Source organism: Phyllopteryx taeniolatus, chromosome 19, assembly GCF_024500385.1.
Source record: "Phyllopteryx taeniolatus isolate TA_2022b chromosome 19, UOR_Ptae_1.2, whole genome shotgun sequence".
Taxonomy (NCBI): domain Eukaryota; kingdom Metazoa; phylum Chordata; class Actinopteri; order Syngnathiformes; family Syngnathidae; genus Phyllopteryx; species Phyllopteryx taeniolatus.
The window spans coordinates 7,579,801-7,595,758 of NC_084520.1; the positions used below are offsets into that span (position 1 = coordinate 7,579,801).

General features: G+C 39.8%; 1 protein-coding gene across 1 annotated transcript; it reads right to left on the reverse strand.

Moving 5' to 3' along the window:
* Positions 1 to 6,665: 6,665 nt before the first annotated feature.
* Positions 6,666 to 11,277, reverse strand: lrrc18b (leucine rich repeat containing 18b). Its single transcript, XM_061755620.1, has 4 exons — positions 10,992 to 11,277; positions 9,371 to 9,434; positions 8,925 to 9,183; positions 6,666 to 8,228 (listed from the first exon to the last, which is right to left on the reverse strand). Exons 3-4 carry the CDS (start codon positions 9,177 to 9,179, stop codon positions 7,788 to 7,790), a joined length of 696 nt encoding a protein of 231 aa, XP_061611604.1. The 5' UTR covers positions 9,180 to 9,183; positions 9,371 to 9,434; positions 10,992 to 11,277; the 3' UTR covers positions 6,666 to 7,787.
* Positions 11,278 to 15,958: the final 4,681 nt, after the last annotated feature.

Here is a 15,958-nt window from a genome sequence, read left to right on the forward strand (position 1 = left end):
CTCTCGCTATTCTAAGAAGCCAATTTTGTCCTACTAGAATTCCGTTCTACTGTAAAGCCGTAGCTCTATTTTAACCACTTCCCTAAAATATGCCATCCTGGCTTGTTCTGGTTTTCGTGACATTGCCATTCGACTCAAAGTCACATGTGCGGGATTCCCAGATGCTACACTAGGTCGGTAATTACTTGCTCCAGGCATTCCAGTGGCACAACTCCGAAAAGCCAGTGGAGAAACATACAGTTCCAAAAGGGTCTGATAACATCCTGTCACCTGGAGCTACAGTCTATATTTGACACAAATACAACTAAACAGATTGTGGCACTAAAGGCAAAACAATTTGAACATTTGTTTTGCGTTCTGCAAAATGTTTTGGTTTTAATTATTTAACAATGGAATGGAATGAAGTTTGTTGTCACGTTGTAGCCGGGTAACAGAATGCCTCATACATTAGTTTTGAAGGGGTCCACCAGGAATATTGTATTTCACATTGATTACATCTGGGGGCTAGTCAGAATATACAGTGGACATACAAAGTTTACACACCCCTTTTTAAATGTCAGGATTTTGTGATATATAAAGAAAAAAAAATAGACCAAGATAAATTATTTAAAAAACCTTTTCCACCATCATTGTTACCTGTAACCCGTCCAACTCAAATGAAAAAAGTCTTTGAAAGTAAAAATAAAAACCTGAGATGTGGTTGCACAAGTGTGCACACCCTCATATGACTGGGATGTGATTGTGTGGAGAATCGACCAATAACATTCAAACTCATGTTAAATGGAATCAGTCTGTCTGAGGATTTTGTGCTAACACTGACTGCTATTCTGAACTCGTCATAATCTCTTCCACCTTGACTAAGGCCCTAGATTTGTCTGAACAAACAACAACACCGTAACCCTGCCACCATTTAAAGTGCCACTGATGAACCCCAAATAAATTTCAGCTTTAGGCTTTTTCTGACTTTTTTTTTTTTTCTATTAGAAGCCCAAAGGTATTGGTTAAACCTGACTGCTAATTTGAACTGGTCATAATTCCTTCCACTTTGACTAAGGGCCCAGTGGCATCTGAAGAAAAACAGCCCCAATGCATGATGCTGCTGCCACTGTGCTTCACTGTAGGTATGGTGTTCTTGTGTTGATGAGCAGTGTTGTGTTTGCGCCAAACATACCTTTGGGAATTATATCCAAAAAGTTCTACCTTGGTTTTTATCAAACCACAACACATTTTCTCATGAAGCCAAGGATGAACTGCGCTTTTAAGTGGTAAAACAGCACTACATCCCACTGAGACGTGTTTGTAATAATTTGGTTACTTTACAAAAGGGTTGTGGTGGGGGTGGGCTAAAAAATAGTGTCAAAGAATACCTCAATACTGTCACTCAAAAGCGAGCATTGTCGTTTTTGACACTGCTCTTGTATCAGATTTCATTAGATTGTCCAATGCGTACCTAATGAAGCATCCAGGAGTGAACAAATCGGATCAATGTGCTAATTTGGATCCTTCATTTACTATCCTAAGTTCAACTACTATTGATTCAGTCTCAGCTATTTTGTGGTCTAAAATAACAACAATGTCCATGCGGACCTCTGCTATATTAACACTGTGCAGTATAGAGTATACCAAAGGTCCGCTCAATACTACACTGAGAAGGAAACAGGAGTTTAGAACATTCGGAGATTCTCCCATTCTTTCGAGTTCAATTGCAAGAACCCGCTTCGCAACAATTTAAAAGAGATTTTTTCCCCGTGTGATGTCTAAATTTACGACTCTCAAGTTGGTTTTCTTGTGTTGTTGTAGGCGCAGCTGTGCCACAGCAGCAGCCAGTCTCCCTCCTGCTCCAGTCGACACTGGATAATAGCCATAAGTCCTGCACTGCAATTGAATCAGAGTGGCCACAGCTGCTCTTATTACAGAGCAGAGGGAAGGAGACATCGAGAGGGTGGAGGGATGTGTGTGTGTGTATGCCCTCTTGTGACATACATGCACTCACACACAAAAGCCAACAAGCAGCTGAAATGAAGCAGCACATGCTAAGACACACACACACGTACACTCACGCGCACACATCGATCAAACCCAAATCAAATGAGATCGAACGCAAGATAGGGGTCACGTGACCTGAAAGAGTAAAAAGTGGGAAAATGCCAATGAGAAACCAGTATTGAAATGAGGAAAAATGGACAATAAAAAGCCTTTAATGCCAGTCTGTGGCTTTTCTAAGTAAAAGCGGTGTGACCACCCCATCGAGGGTGTGGCACTGAAAGTTGTTTGTGATTCTACCAACCCAACCCAGTGTTGTTTTTATCCCAACTGGAAACATTGGAGAGAAAAAAAAAAATTATTAAAAAAAACTGGACCATACAAAAACCTGCTGATAGTGTGGGGCTACATCAGAAAGCTTAAACTGTCTTTTTTTCCAAATCTCTCCATCTCCACTGACAACACAACTGCTTCCTCTCAGACTGCCAAAGCTCAAGGTGATCCTGAGCAACAGCTGTCCCGCTTGACCCACAATACAACAAGAAGCCGGTCCATTATCTGCTCCCCACTGGAGCCAAATAACATCACTGAATTTGAGAGAACCTTTTGAAATATTGAAAACGCAGGATGATTAAAATTTCATCGTAGCAGGGAGGGGCTGTGTTAAAGCAGGCCAGGCTGTTGACTTAGCGTTATTGATTTGGCACGATGGCTGGAGCGGACCTCTTCCGTCTCCTACAAAAGATTGTACTCCAAAAAGAATATAAGTTCACACTTTTTGGAATTTTTAGAACCTAATATGTGACAATTGTGTTATTGCGACCAAATGATTCAAATTAATTTGTATGATTTAAGAGGATTATATCATGTCATATAATTGTTACTTTGTCTTCTACTGGTGTACAAATAAATATAAAAACCTAAATCACTGCAAGATATTTTCAACAAATATAAAAGGCTATATGACAACAGCTAATCTAGACTTTGACTGTATTATGAATAACATTATACATGTGGTATTATAAATATCATGCATCCATCCATCCATTTTCTGCAGCACTTGAACTGGAGCCCATCCTAGCTGACTCTGGGGAGGCAGGGCACACCCTGGACTGGTCGCCAGCCAATCGCATGGCGCATATAGACAAACAACCATTCACACTCGCATTCAAACCCATGGACAATTCACTGTCTTCAATGAATCTAATGCGTGTTTTGGGAAAGTGGGATGACACATTGGAAGGTCGGAGCCAAGATTCACACCCCAGAAATGCGAAGCAGATTTTTTAACCACTATTGCAGTATACTGTAGATCATAGGTTAAAATATTTAAAATATAATATATAGAAGTCTGATTTATTTTAGTCTTATTCCTTATATTGTGCTAGCACATGTAAAATATATAGTATCAATCTACTATTGCAATTGAAAATGCCAAAACAAACGATATTTTAATACTAACAGCCCAGTCACCATCTCTCTCTTCCATCACCATTAGGACAATGAAAGGCATATGATGGCTTATTAAGAGAGCAGTTTGACGGACTGAGGGGACACAAAGTAGACAGGTGTTGCTTCTTAACCCCTTTTAGCCCCTCCCGCTTACTTCTCTGTCACTGACGATCAGCACATGGCCATGACTTCATCTACTAATGCAATGAAGAGAGCTGACAGAACAAGCAGACTGTGACGAACACCCTATAGATGGCATCACCCTACCTTTTTCTTTGTCTAAATAGGCTGCAAACATTCACATTAGATCAGTTACATATCTTTTTTTTTTATCTTGACTCTCAAAGTACCTATTTGTATATATACTGTATATTATACAGTATGCCAGTATGACACACACACACTTGCCAGTGCAGCTACAATATGTAGAGGTACGATCTTAAAATAATTTGGATGGCACACTGGCTTGCAGTGGTGGACCCTTCAGGACCTATAGAAGCACCTAAATTTACAACCTTAATTCTAATATTTGTTCCCTTAAATTTATTCTACAACTTCTATTCTCTTACTTTTCACGCCATTTCTCATCATCCAATCATATTTCTGCCTCGATGTCCTGCCACGCCAATCTAATCTGCGGAGGGTCTTCATATTCGGCAGTGCTGGCTGATGCAACAAGCTGTAGCCGCCTTCCCAAATCAGATTTTGAATTTGCCTCACAATGTCAGTTTTTTTCCTTCCTCTGATTTGCTGGTGAGAGAAAGTCAAGTTTGACTACCAAAACACATCTGTAGTCATTTGCACACATTAATTCATTTAATAATAAGCATACCTTCTGAGTATCTATCCATCCTCACTAGGGTTGCGGGCATGCTGGAGCCTATCCCAGCTATCTTCGGGCGAGAGGCGGGGTACACCCTGAACTGGTCGCCAGCCAATCGCAGGGCACAAATAAACAAACAACCATTTGCACTCACATTCACACCTACGGGCAATTTAGATTCTTCAATCAACCTACCATGCATGTTTTTGGGATGTGGGAGTACCCGGAGAAAACCCACACAGGCACGGGGAGAACATGCAAACTCCACACAGGCGGGGGTGGGATTTGAACCCCGGTCCTCTGAACTGTGAGGCTGACGCTCTAACCAGTCGACCACCGTGCCGCCTCTTTCTGAGTATTATGTATTTTAATTTGTTTTTGTCACATTATTACATAAATATTGATTCTGAACTTCTCCAGATGATGTGCGTATATTGCATTTTTGTATTGTATTGATGGTTTCTGTAGTTGTGATGTGAATAAAGTCGGGTAAATCCCCACAGAAGCCTGTAAAACCAAACACACATCACTGTTGGATTGTAATTTTTAGATTAGCAGGTGTCAGGCTCAATACCATGCATGTTGACACCTGCGTTAGCTACTTTAAACGTCCATCATATTGGTGGACTGCCAGTACAATTCTCATATTGGCTCATATATTATCTTTAGAGATGTGTAAAGTGTCTTCACAAACTTGTATGTATTCATTATCACTTTGTCTTGTTTAGTTTCTGACCATACCTTGTTGGCTTACAAATCATTTTGTAAGATAAAAAACCTGCTTCTCCAAAATGTCACGTTTAGTTTTCGAGGTTTTCAACTGGCAGCATCAGAATGAAGTTTTCCGTTTGTCCAGTGGTTTTAGAGTAAATTACAATTCAAAACCGCAGACGGAGCCCTGGCTGATGCAGTTATTTCCTGCTACTTGAATGGTCAAAAGTTGCATTATGTTACAGTATTTGCAAATGAGGAGTTACATTAATGGTCAAAAATTTGCAACTACTATCGAACTGCATGTCGTCCTAATGGCTTGCTAATGTGTCTATCATCTTATCTCGTTTATAAGATAATTGAAGTGACTCTTGTGTAGAGATAAACATGCAAAATGGCAGATGCAACTTTAAGATAGTGCTGCATTTGCTTTCATTTCCTACAGTCCAATTGGCCTCTCAGTCGATAAAGGAAACAAAGCCAAGTAATTAAAATTAACTCAATTCTATTTGTGGCCACACGGCTTGGCTGCTGCGGCAATTTTATTCATCCTGCCTGCCCGTGCGTATTTAGGCGACTGACATGCAGAGTGAGAGAAAGCGAGTCGGGGAATGGAGAGCAGACTAATGGAATAGCTGAGTGGGGAAGCAAGGAGTAACAAAAAGATGCTCCATCTATTTGTGTGTGCATAGCTGTGAATTGATTTTCAATAGTACTGGCAGAGTGCATGTATCCGGGTGCATTGTGCAAAGAGGATTAGATTGTAAAGGGCCACCCAGCTGCAGGGCCACCTAAGGTCGAGGTTTATCAGTGGTTTGTATTCAAGTTGGAATATGGTCAGGGCTTGGAATAGTTCGAATATTATGAATCCTAAATAGAAGGAAAAAAAAAATCCAAGTACATGAAATTGGATGTGTATTACTATCCGCCGGTGTAACAAAGGTCAGACTCACAGCTTGGCTGAGTCAATATCAGACGGCTTGCATCCTAATGAATGTATCTGATGAGATCTTATTTCTGTCCACTCAGCACTCCTCAGTTCAGTCGTGTGGGCTGCGCAGTTATTTGCACTTTTTCAAGTCTTATCGACCTCCTGCGAGTCACAAGAAATTGCCGTGAGGGGAGAATTGATCATCTCCCGGAAATAATGTGGTGAACACACAGTATAAAAGCGATCGACTGATCAGACACCGCCTTTACCACCTTGACACTGGAGCTATAATTTAATTGTACGTGGAGATGGATTTCAATATTTCTACTGTTCCCTAGAATCAAATCCATCATTTCTTTGAATTTCCTTCCAATGTTAATCAGTGAGTCATCTTTATGACCAGAAGTCTTTGGAGCCCTCTAGTGGACGCAAGGTAATTTTCTGCTGTGTGAGGGATGCCTGGGTCATGGAAAAGCAAGCGTTCATAATTCACAGAACAAAGTTTCCGAAGGTCTAAGGAAGGCAAATGTAAGACTTTTAAAGCCCTTTTAAAGACCACTATGATTAAGTTGAAGACCTCTTGTTCTCTAAATGTGACAACGATGTGTGTGTGATATAGACCCAATATTACAGAATAGTTGGAAGATAATTTGTGAAATTTTGCATACATCATAAAAACATAAATAAATACATTTGAATATTGTCGAAAAGCTAATTATTTCAACAGTTCTGAAACTCATACAGATCAATTAAACATGTCTAGATTACAAATTATTTGCATTGTTTCTCATGTTCTTTTGTAATTTCTTGAAATGGAGACTTGTGGGTATCCATTAGCTGGAAACTATAATCATAAACATTTTACAAAATGAAATCATGAAATATCTCACTGTGTGAAGCCTGTGTAGTGAATAATATGAATTTCACTTTTTGAATTGACCTAAAGTACTGAAATTAATTATTAGATGTTACATGATATTCTAATTTACTGAGAAACCTTTGAATGGCAAATGTATGCATTGGATTATCTATGTCACAAGATGGAGATGTAAGAGGTCACCGACTGCAATTGACAAATGAGAAACAAACATTTGAATGTTTTGAACACAAACGCGTTAAAATTGCCACATTTATCTGCATGAAATACAGCAGTGATTCTCAGTGTGGTATGCGGTCTCTCTCATCTGGTATGTGAAAGAATCCCTGCCTAAATACAATTCAGTTGTATTTAACTTAAAATCAATCCCTCCGCATTTAATCTTTAAGAATTTTTTTTAAAAATTGAATATCCATTTTTATTGAATCATAGTTGTAATTTTAAAAATATTTTCCTATATTTAAGCACAGTGTTGATGTTCAAACTGCATATTGTTACAGTGGCTTACAATAATATGAAATAGATTTTTTCAGGAATAAAACCTCTGTCTTGTTTTTGATGAAGACTTGGGCCTACTATGCTACTGTGTTTTTATGTTGGTGATTATGGTCGTACTTAAAGAGTTCCGTATTTTTTGAGGTAGTACTTGGTTTAAAAATTCTGAGAACCACTTACATACAGTAGGAAGGTAAATCCTGCAGCGATACACATCGTCACTCAATTTGTATTTTACACTTTGCACTTATTCAGACAATCCCTCTGTAGACTCCTTGACTAGATGATGTCTGGATCAACCCCATAGCGCTGATTTGGGCCACAAACCTTATTTGAGGGTGCACAAACAGTACCTGGCTCATGTTCCAGGCTGACGTCAAGACTCAACAAAAGCGCCCTCCACTCCTAAACTCCAGCTGTGCCCAATTGCCGCTAATGCTGTCAAACCTGGATTGCTCCAATGGGGAATGTTCGGGCTGCCGATACGGGTCTGAATTTAAGATAACTATTTCAACTCATGCCACATGCCCTGTAGTGGGTTCCTTAATTTGTGTTGCTTCCACAAGCTTTCTTCTATCTGTTCTGCAGTTATTAAGGCAGTTTTCGCATAGGTCGCATGCATGAGCCAGGTGAAACTTCCTTGGGATTTCAACTTTCTTCTCGCCGGGGGGCGGGGGAAAGGGATTTCTGTCCAGGTTGACTTTTTCCAGCTTTTGGAGCTGTGCGAGGCACTTGGGCACAGAAGCAAATTTGTTGTCAGAGAGGCCGATATAAACGAGCTCCTTCAAGTTACCAATGGCGGTGGGAAGCATTTGAAGACGGTTGAGGCCCATGTAAAGCATCTGGAGGTTCTGCAGAAGGCCTAGCTCCTTGGGGACTTGCGTTAGACGGTTGTTGCACAAATTCAAAATCACCAGGTTCTTCAGGAGGCCGAGGGACGGAGGGATCTGCTCCAGCTGCAGTCAAAAACAGAAAGTTTTCACATACTCTACATTATTATACCAGGCAATACCATACCATACTGTACATTATTATACCAGGCAATCTACTGACATGCCATACCAATGAAGTCGATTGAGCCAAGCAACTCAAGTACAGTATTTGTGCCCTGTAATGGACAGGTAGCAATCCCTATACATTATATGTCCATTTATATGCGCCACATAACTGTGGGCCACATCATTTTCCTACCTAAATCTAACAAATTTTTCCATAACTTTTGATAAATAACTAAAAGGCTTTTGTCTGTCACATTGCACATCTGTCTGCCTATTTTCACACAGACAAGCAGAGGCTCAATCATGGATGGGCAAATCAATGCAGACTAAAATAAATGTTCTATGCATGACCACATTGGATTTGTTGTCACATCTCTGTCCATTTCAAATCTAACCAATATTGTACAGCACCACTTTCTTTTCTTCGATATAATTTATATCATTCTTACAGTCACAGTCTATTTTGAACAGACAAAAAATGTATTTCAGTGATTTTATTTTTTGCAGACTTCCCTATCACAGTCCCCATTGCTACTTCATATGACGTCAAACAGTTGCAGTGATGAATGAAGAGTAAAGCTCATCAAATACAAATGCTTGTACTAGAGTCAGTTACACTAAATATGTGTCACGTAAACACCCTGTCGTACTCACATAGTTGCTGTGCAGGTCCAAAACTTGGATGTTGATAAAATCATGAATAAAGTCCGGGAGGCTGATGATGAGGTTCCTGCTCAGGATCAGTTCATCCACTCGGCACAGACTCTGGATGCATGCTGGAACTGCATCCAACGCCTTGAAACTGAGATTGAGGCGCTGTCTGCCATCCGGTGTCAGCTGTACGCAATTCAGCGCCATTTTGGAAGTAAATGCCTTGCTTCTTGGAATGTTGCCTTTCTTTTTGGGCATGCTTCTGCAAGGTCACGTTAAAGTCTGTCAGTTATGTTAACGCTTCAGCGGTGTTTGCATGGCTTGTACAAACATTAACATAAAATAATCAGATAATCTTTCTTTGAAGACTTGATATTATACTGCAAACTAATTGTTAGGTACGTTCGTGACATTAACAATCAGGAAATGGGAGTCAAGTGATTTCTTACCAGCATTAATAAGTTAACCTCCAAATGCCCAAAAATGGTTAGTGTCATCAACTCAGTTGTCAAACTGCAGACGAGAGGAAAAGACAACCTGAGCATGTCATTTCTCTATAATACTCAAGAATATCACCTTCAGTTATTGTGTACCTGTTGTCCGTTCTGCCTCTGGAATCACCTGAACAAATATTGCAATTGTTTTCCCGTGTTTCCTAGCAACTGTTGCAGGTGTCATTGAGTAAGACAACAGTTACAGGTTTGTGTGTTTATATATGGTCAATTAATTGTACTGCTGTTTAAAAATCTGACACTGTGACTGGGAATATTCAGATGCTAATTTGAAAACGGTTCTATGATATGTTTTAACAGTTGATAAATTATTCTTACGCAATTCCATTCTGAAATGGTCTACAATATTAAATTGCATATTATTTTACTCACAGGAATAAGGATGTGAAATCACTTGTAGGAAGTGTTCTGAATTTCTTTTCCTGATTCCTTACGTTTAGTATGTATGATGATTCTTATGCTGTTTTACGCTCACTCTTATGACACCAACAGATGCATGTTTTCTCTCATAAAAAATACCCACATTTGTTGCACTTTTTCCAAGATTCCCACAGTTACCACCATTTTCCTTGATTTAACACTGGTAAATCTAAAATATATTTCTGTAGACATGGGTCAAATTTTACCCAAAGCACTTCCTGACACGCGGCACGGTGAGAGACTGGTTAAAGCGTCTGCCTCACAGTACTGAGGACCGGGGTTCAATCCCCGGCACCGCCTGTGTGGAGTCTGCATGTTCTCCCCGTGCCTGCGTGGGTTTTCTCCTGGCACTCCGGTTTCCTCCCACATCCCAAAAACATGCGTGGTAGGTTAATTGACAACTCTAAATTGCCTATAGGTGTGAATGTGAGTGGGAATGGTTGTTTGTTTATGTGTGCCCTGCGATTGGCTGGCAACCAGTTCAGGGTGTAACCCGCCTCCTGTCCGATGATAGCTGGGATAGGCTCCAGCACACCCGCGACCCGAGTGAGGAGAAGCGGCTCAGAAAATGGATGGATGGACTTCCTGACACCTATGCAGAACAATTACATTTTGGGATATTTTCATTTTTGTGTATTTTGGGTTACTTCGGGAATAGTTATCACATTTCAGGGTGAAAGAGTGACAATTACTGTATTTTTTATTTTTTTTTAAAATTGCTGTCAAATGTCAGGATGTACGAGTTTTAAAATACTTCAGCTGGCCAACGTCTGGAGAAGTGCAGTTTGCATTTGAGGATGTACCAAACGGTACAGTTTTAAAAAAAATAAATACACGTTTTTCCTTTCACTTCTGTTGAGTATGAGAAGTTTCCATTTCGTTGCTTCAATATGATTCTGTTGCTACTCAGAAAAGAAGAGCATTCTTCTCTGTCTGTCGGCAGCACGTATGAGACATGAGATGTAACTTCAACTCGATAATTTAGGAATGGCACTTGTGCTACGTTCAAGTTCTACACTGGGAATTTCGAACTTCCAACATCTCGATAGGAAAAATCAACTGGAATGACTCATAATTAAGGTGTCTACATTTCGAACAGCGTTGGCAACTTTAAATTGATCATTTAATTCGTACTCACATTGCCGTCCGCTCTTTATTAGGCGGCGTTGAACGTCGACTGGTCGTCCCCCCAAAAAATATTCTCACATTGGCTAAAGCTAACTCGCAGCTACCGCTGCCAGGCGTAAATGGCGTTTACGCCAGGCGAAGCAAAACTAAACTAAAACGAACCAACGGGCTTAATTAAGCGCATGTGGTCAAAGCAGGGGAACGAGAGAGCCGCCAGTGACGTAACATCTGTGCTCGAATGCGTCGTACGGTCAACTACTCTGACGTCATAGCTCTTGCTCTTGTTTAGTGGATGTGTTCACGGACCCCGACAAAAGCATTGCACACTTTACAGGCTGCAATGTAAGGAAGTACATATACTGTTATTCGTTACTGTACTTAAGTTATTTGTTTTAGGTAGCTCTACTTTTACTTACTTTATAAACAAAAGTTTTGTCGCAGTATCTCAATCAATAACACAAAAAGATGTATCCAAATTTTTGACTGGTAGTAAAAGACTTCAATCAGTGCTCATTCTTTTTTTTTTTTTTTTTTTGCTCCCAATCTTCTTCATAATTTTTACTTTACAAAACATGACATTGCACACGTTGATTAATGTTAGGTGTTGTACATATAATATTCATTCATTGTAAATTGTTTTGTGCACTATACTACTGGGACCCATCTAAACAAAATAAACTGAAACAATTATAAAATGTGTTTTAATACCTTATTTGTTTCTTTCTCCACTACTGTTGTTCCCCCATTTACTTACTATTGTGTTTTATGTTCTCGATTTTTACAGCACTAGTTTCAACTGGGGTCGTTTTTTTTTTTTTTAAGGTGCTCTATACATATATACAAATTTATATCACTCTATAAAGTTGAGTTGAAGTGGGCTGTGTGTTATGACGTAGCAACGTAGGTTGTAACGTCACTGTCATTTTAGGAGGTAAATGTACTGTAATACGTCTCGTGACACTTCTGAGTGTGTGTGTGTGTGTATATGTGTGTGTGTGGGGGGGGGGGGGGGGGGGCGGGGGGGGAGGGTGTACAGTGTTAGTACCACCACTAGATGGCAATGCATTTAACTAAATCAGTTTTAGTGAGCTCTGACGGATATAGTTGCATTTTAGTTAAGGTTGTCTGCCTAACATTTATTTATTTATTTAAATGTTCAAGATATTGCTCATGATTTCCTATTTACTTATCAATTTTCGACCCTTGTATTTGTATTCTATATGTATATGTATATTGTATATGTGTTATTTTATTGTTTGACATAATATGCAGATTTCTTGTTTTCACAAAATTTTACCAAAGAGTTGAATAAATATTTGCATGTCTCTTTTTAATGCAACAAAATAATTAAACTAATTAATTAATGAATTAAAATAATTTAAAAACTTCAACTAATCTTAATAATAATGATTACCTCTGCCATGAAGAGGTCATTGTCTAGTATTAGTTGATTTTGACAAATGTATCAACATTGACTGTTTAAAAATACTATATGGATTATTCGCATCACGTGTCTTAAAGCTACTAATAGTAGCTACCATTCACCCCATCTACCCCCCCCCAAAAAAAATTATAATAATAACTATAAATCTTATCTTAAGCCTTACCCCACTCAGAATAAACATATGAATGACTCCACAAATGGTCCAAAGGCCTTTATAACTCAGCAAACTACTTTTTTATGTCTTTTGAGTCCAAACAAGCAACTTAATTGGGTAGAAAAGTTAGAGTCTCCTGGACATGTTTAGGAAAGCAGGCACCATGGAGGCAGAGACCTTCATGTGTTTGTCTAAGCTTCAAAATGGATGTGGCTTTTCCACCCTCAAACTATATTCCTGGTATGTTGTCTGCTTCAGTAGTGGTGGTTTAAGAAGGCCGTTCCTTTTTTGTGGACGCTTGTTCGCGTTCCATTTAGGAATGCTGACCATTGACGACAAAATATTAAGGAAAGAGAATGGTGATGCCTCTTTTGGCAGTTGTCCGATGCCTGCATGTGATAAATGTAAGGAAAAAAAAAAAAGGCCAGTATTCATAGCATCTTTCAGTCATCTTACTTGAAGAACACTGTACTTTGGCTTTAAAAGTCGTTGTGCATAGATGATGTCATTTATATTGCAGAGTGAGCATGAGCCAATCTGTTTCTCTGTGGTCTACTTGGAAAAGCAGATTACATCAATGGCAGACAAATAAATCTTTGCAGTGCAATGCTTCATCACTTCATATGTGTCCATGACAGCCAAATGCAATTTAAAAAAGCCAAGAAAAAAAAAAGGACTTAACGTTTTATGTAAGCTTTTGGAGTAAAAAAAAAAAAAGTCAATTTAAGCATCCATGCATCCAATTTTTATTGTCCTGGTCCTTATTAGGATTGAGCCTATCCCATCTGAGGCAGGTTACACCCTGGACTGGTTGCCAGTAAATCATAAGTCACATATAGACTAATAACCATTCAAACTCACATTCACAGCGAATGAAAATGTAGACTTCACTTAACCTAACATGCATGTTTTTGAACGTGAGAGAAACGCAGAGTACCTGGAGAAAAACACACACAAGCGCAGGGAGAATATGCAAACTCCACACGGGAAGGCTGGAGATGAGATTCAACCCTGAACCTCAGAACTGTGAAGCGAACGTGGAAACCGCTATTTCACAAAGCTGCCTCTATTTAAACATCCACCCATTCTTTTTCTGCACCGCTTATCCTCACTAGGGTCACGGGTGTGCTGGACCTAATTCCAGCTGACTTTGGGCGCGAGGCAGGATACACCTTGACTTGGTCGCCAGCCAATCACAGGGCATCATAGAAAAAAAACAACCAGTCACACTCACATTCACACCTACAGACGATTTGGAGTCGTCAGTGAACCTACCACGCATGTTTTTGGAATTTCGAAGGAAACCCGAGGAGCCGGAGAAAAACCACAGAGGCACGCGGAGAACACGCAAACTCCGAAGGCCGGAACCTACGACCCATGTGTTAACCAGTCGTCCACCGTGCCGCCCTATTTAAAGATATGAATCCTAAAACTATTACATTTTAACGTTTGTTCTGTTTGAATTCAACGCTCTTACGTGCAGTTAAAACATTAAACATTTTCCATTTTTAATGATTGACTCTTCATCGGGCATGCATAAATGCCACTTTTTTTCCCCCCAGACATTGCAAGTACTGCTACTTGATAACAACATTTTGATGAAAATGTTTTTTTTATTGTAATCAAATATTGTTCAAAAACACAAACCTTTATTGAACATGGTATAAGTTTCACTCAAATCAAAAAAAATTTATACACACAATGAAATATTGTTTAAAAACTCCAACTTTTATTGGACATGGGAGACATTTCACTGAAACATAATACTTCTTGTACACACAGCATAATCCTATTTCACTCGCCAGGAAGGAATAAGTGCTGCTCTGTCGTGCGTGTGCATACAATGAAACAACACAAAGATAAAAAAAGCTGCAGTACTATAACAAGTTTTTCACAGAGTAGAAATATGCCTGTGAGTGAATTTGAGTATATTCAAGACTATTCGCTATTTAAAGGTGTACACTGTGACATTGATGCTATTCATTAGCTCATCTATAGTGTTTTGTATTATGTGTTTGCATTAAGCTACTGGACATTTTGCATGTGTTTGCTCTAATATACAAAGCGTAATCCTTTATATTTTGTGTTAGTTTTCATGTAAACTTCAATTTTTGAGTGTCAGTAAACAGCTCTAAGCAAGCACATGACTTTTTTTGAAGAACTGTTCACTATCTAACAAAAGGCCCATTGCAAGCTCAGGCAAAACAGAATAGTATAGTATATGACAGTCTGTTAAAGTGGTATTGGATGCCGTAGTATCAGACTGTTTTTCAAAGTACGAGTACACACGTACAGTATCGGTATTCTTACCGATACTGGTAAAGTATCGGTTACTCTTCATACTTGCTGGTTATCTGACATCATTTTAGTTTAGTTGGAACTGAGACCAAAAGAGGAAGTTGTGTTTTTTCCCCCCAAGGCTGAAACAGAAGGGATTGTCCTCTACAGGACACTCTGTTGTCCAGTGTTTCCCAATTTGGAGTCTATATCTCATTCCTTCATCCTGTGATTTTGTTCAATGCTGTCATTATGTTCGTTTTTGTCAGCTTGAACTGTGCATTTATGCAACCACACAGGATATGCCACTTGTGCGTGTGTATGGGAGGAGATGAGGACATGAGACGTAATTGTTGTCGAGACATGCAGCGGTTTCTTCTCTAACAATAAGTTTTGTTTGCCTCTTTTTGACCGGTGACTCACTTGTTTATACATGAGAGGATGTCTCCAAAGTCAGCTATTTTGTCCTCACGCACAGAGCATCGTCGTGTCAATGAGTTCCTCACCGTTTAAAATAAACGTAAGACTTGGCATTGCCTCATGCACATGTGAGCGTCAGCTTGTTCTTCCATCCATCCATTTTCTGAGCCGCTTCTCCTCACTCAGGTCGCGGGCGTGCTGGAGCCTATCCCAGCTGTCGTTGGGCAGGAGGCAGGGTACACCCTGAACTGGTTGCCAGCCAATCGCAGGGCACATAGAAACAAACAACCAATCGCACTCACAGTCATGCCTACGGGCAATTTAGAGTCTCCAATTAATGCATGTTTTTGGGATGTGGGAGGAAACCGGAGTGCCCGGAGAAAACCCACGCAGGCACGGGGAGAACATGCAAACTCCACACAGGCGGGGCCGGGGATTGAACAGCGGGTCCTCAGAATTGTGAGGCTGACGCTCTAACCAGTCGTCCACCGTGCCGCCCAGCTTGTTCTTGTTTTCTTAAATTTTTCAGAGGACGCACTGTCAGTAAACTAAACCTAACACTTATCTCCCCTCTCATTGGCTTACCACCCGCCCACACACCCTATGCCAACATGTAGCTAACTGAGGCATTACTTAGAAGGAATGGTTGAAACCAAGGAAGAATATAATGTACAATATACAA

Bases quoted from the DNA above. Each gene is read 5' to 3' on its own strand.
- lrrc18b (XM_061755620.1), bottom strand. From the start codon at position 9,179: ATGCCCAAAAAGAAAGGCAACATTCCAAGAAGCAAGGCATTTACTTCC. The intron at 8,229-8,924 runs GTGAGTACGACA...TTTTGACTGCAG, and splicing joins TGGACCTGCACAGCAACTAT to CTGGAGCAGATCCCTCCGTC.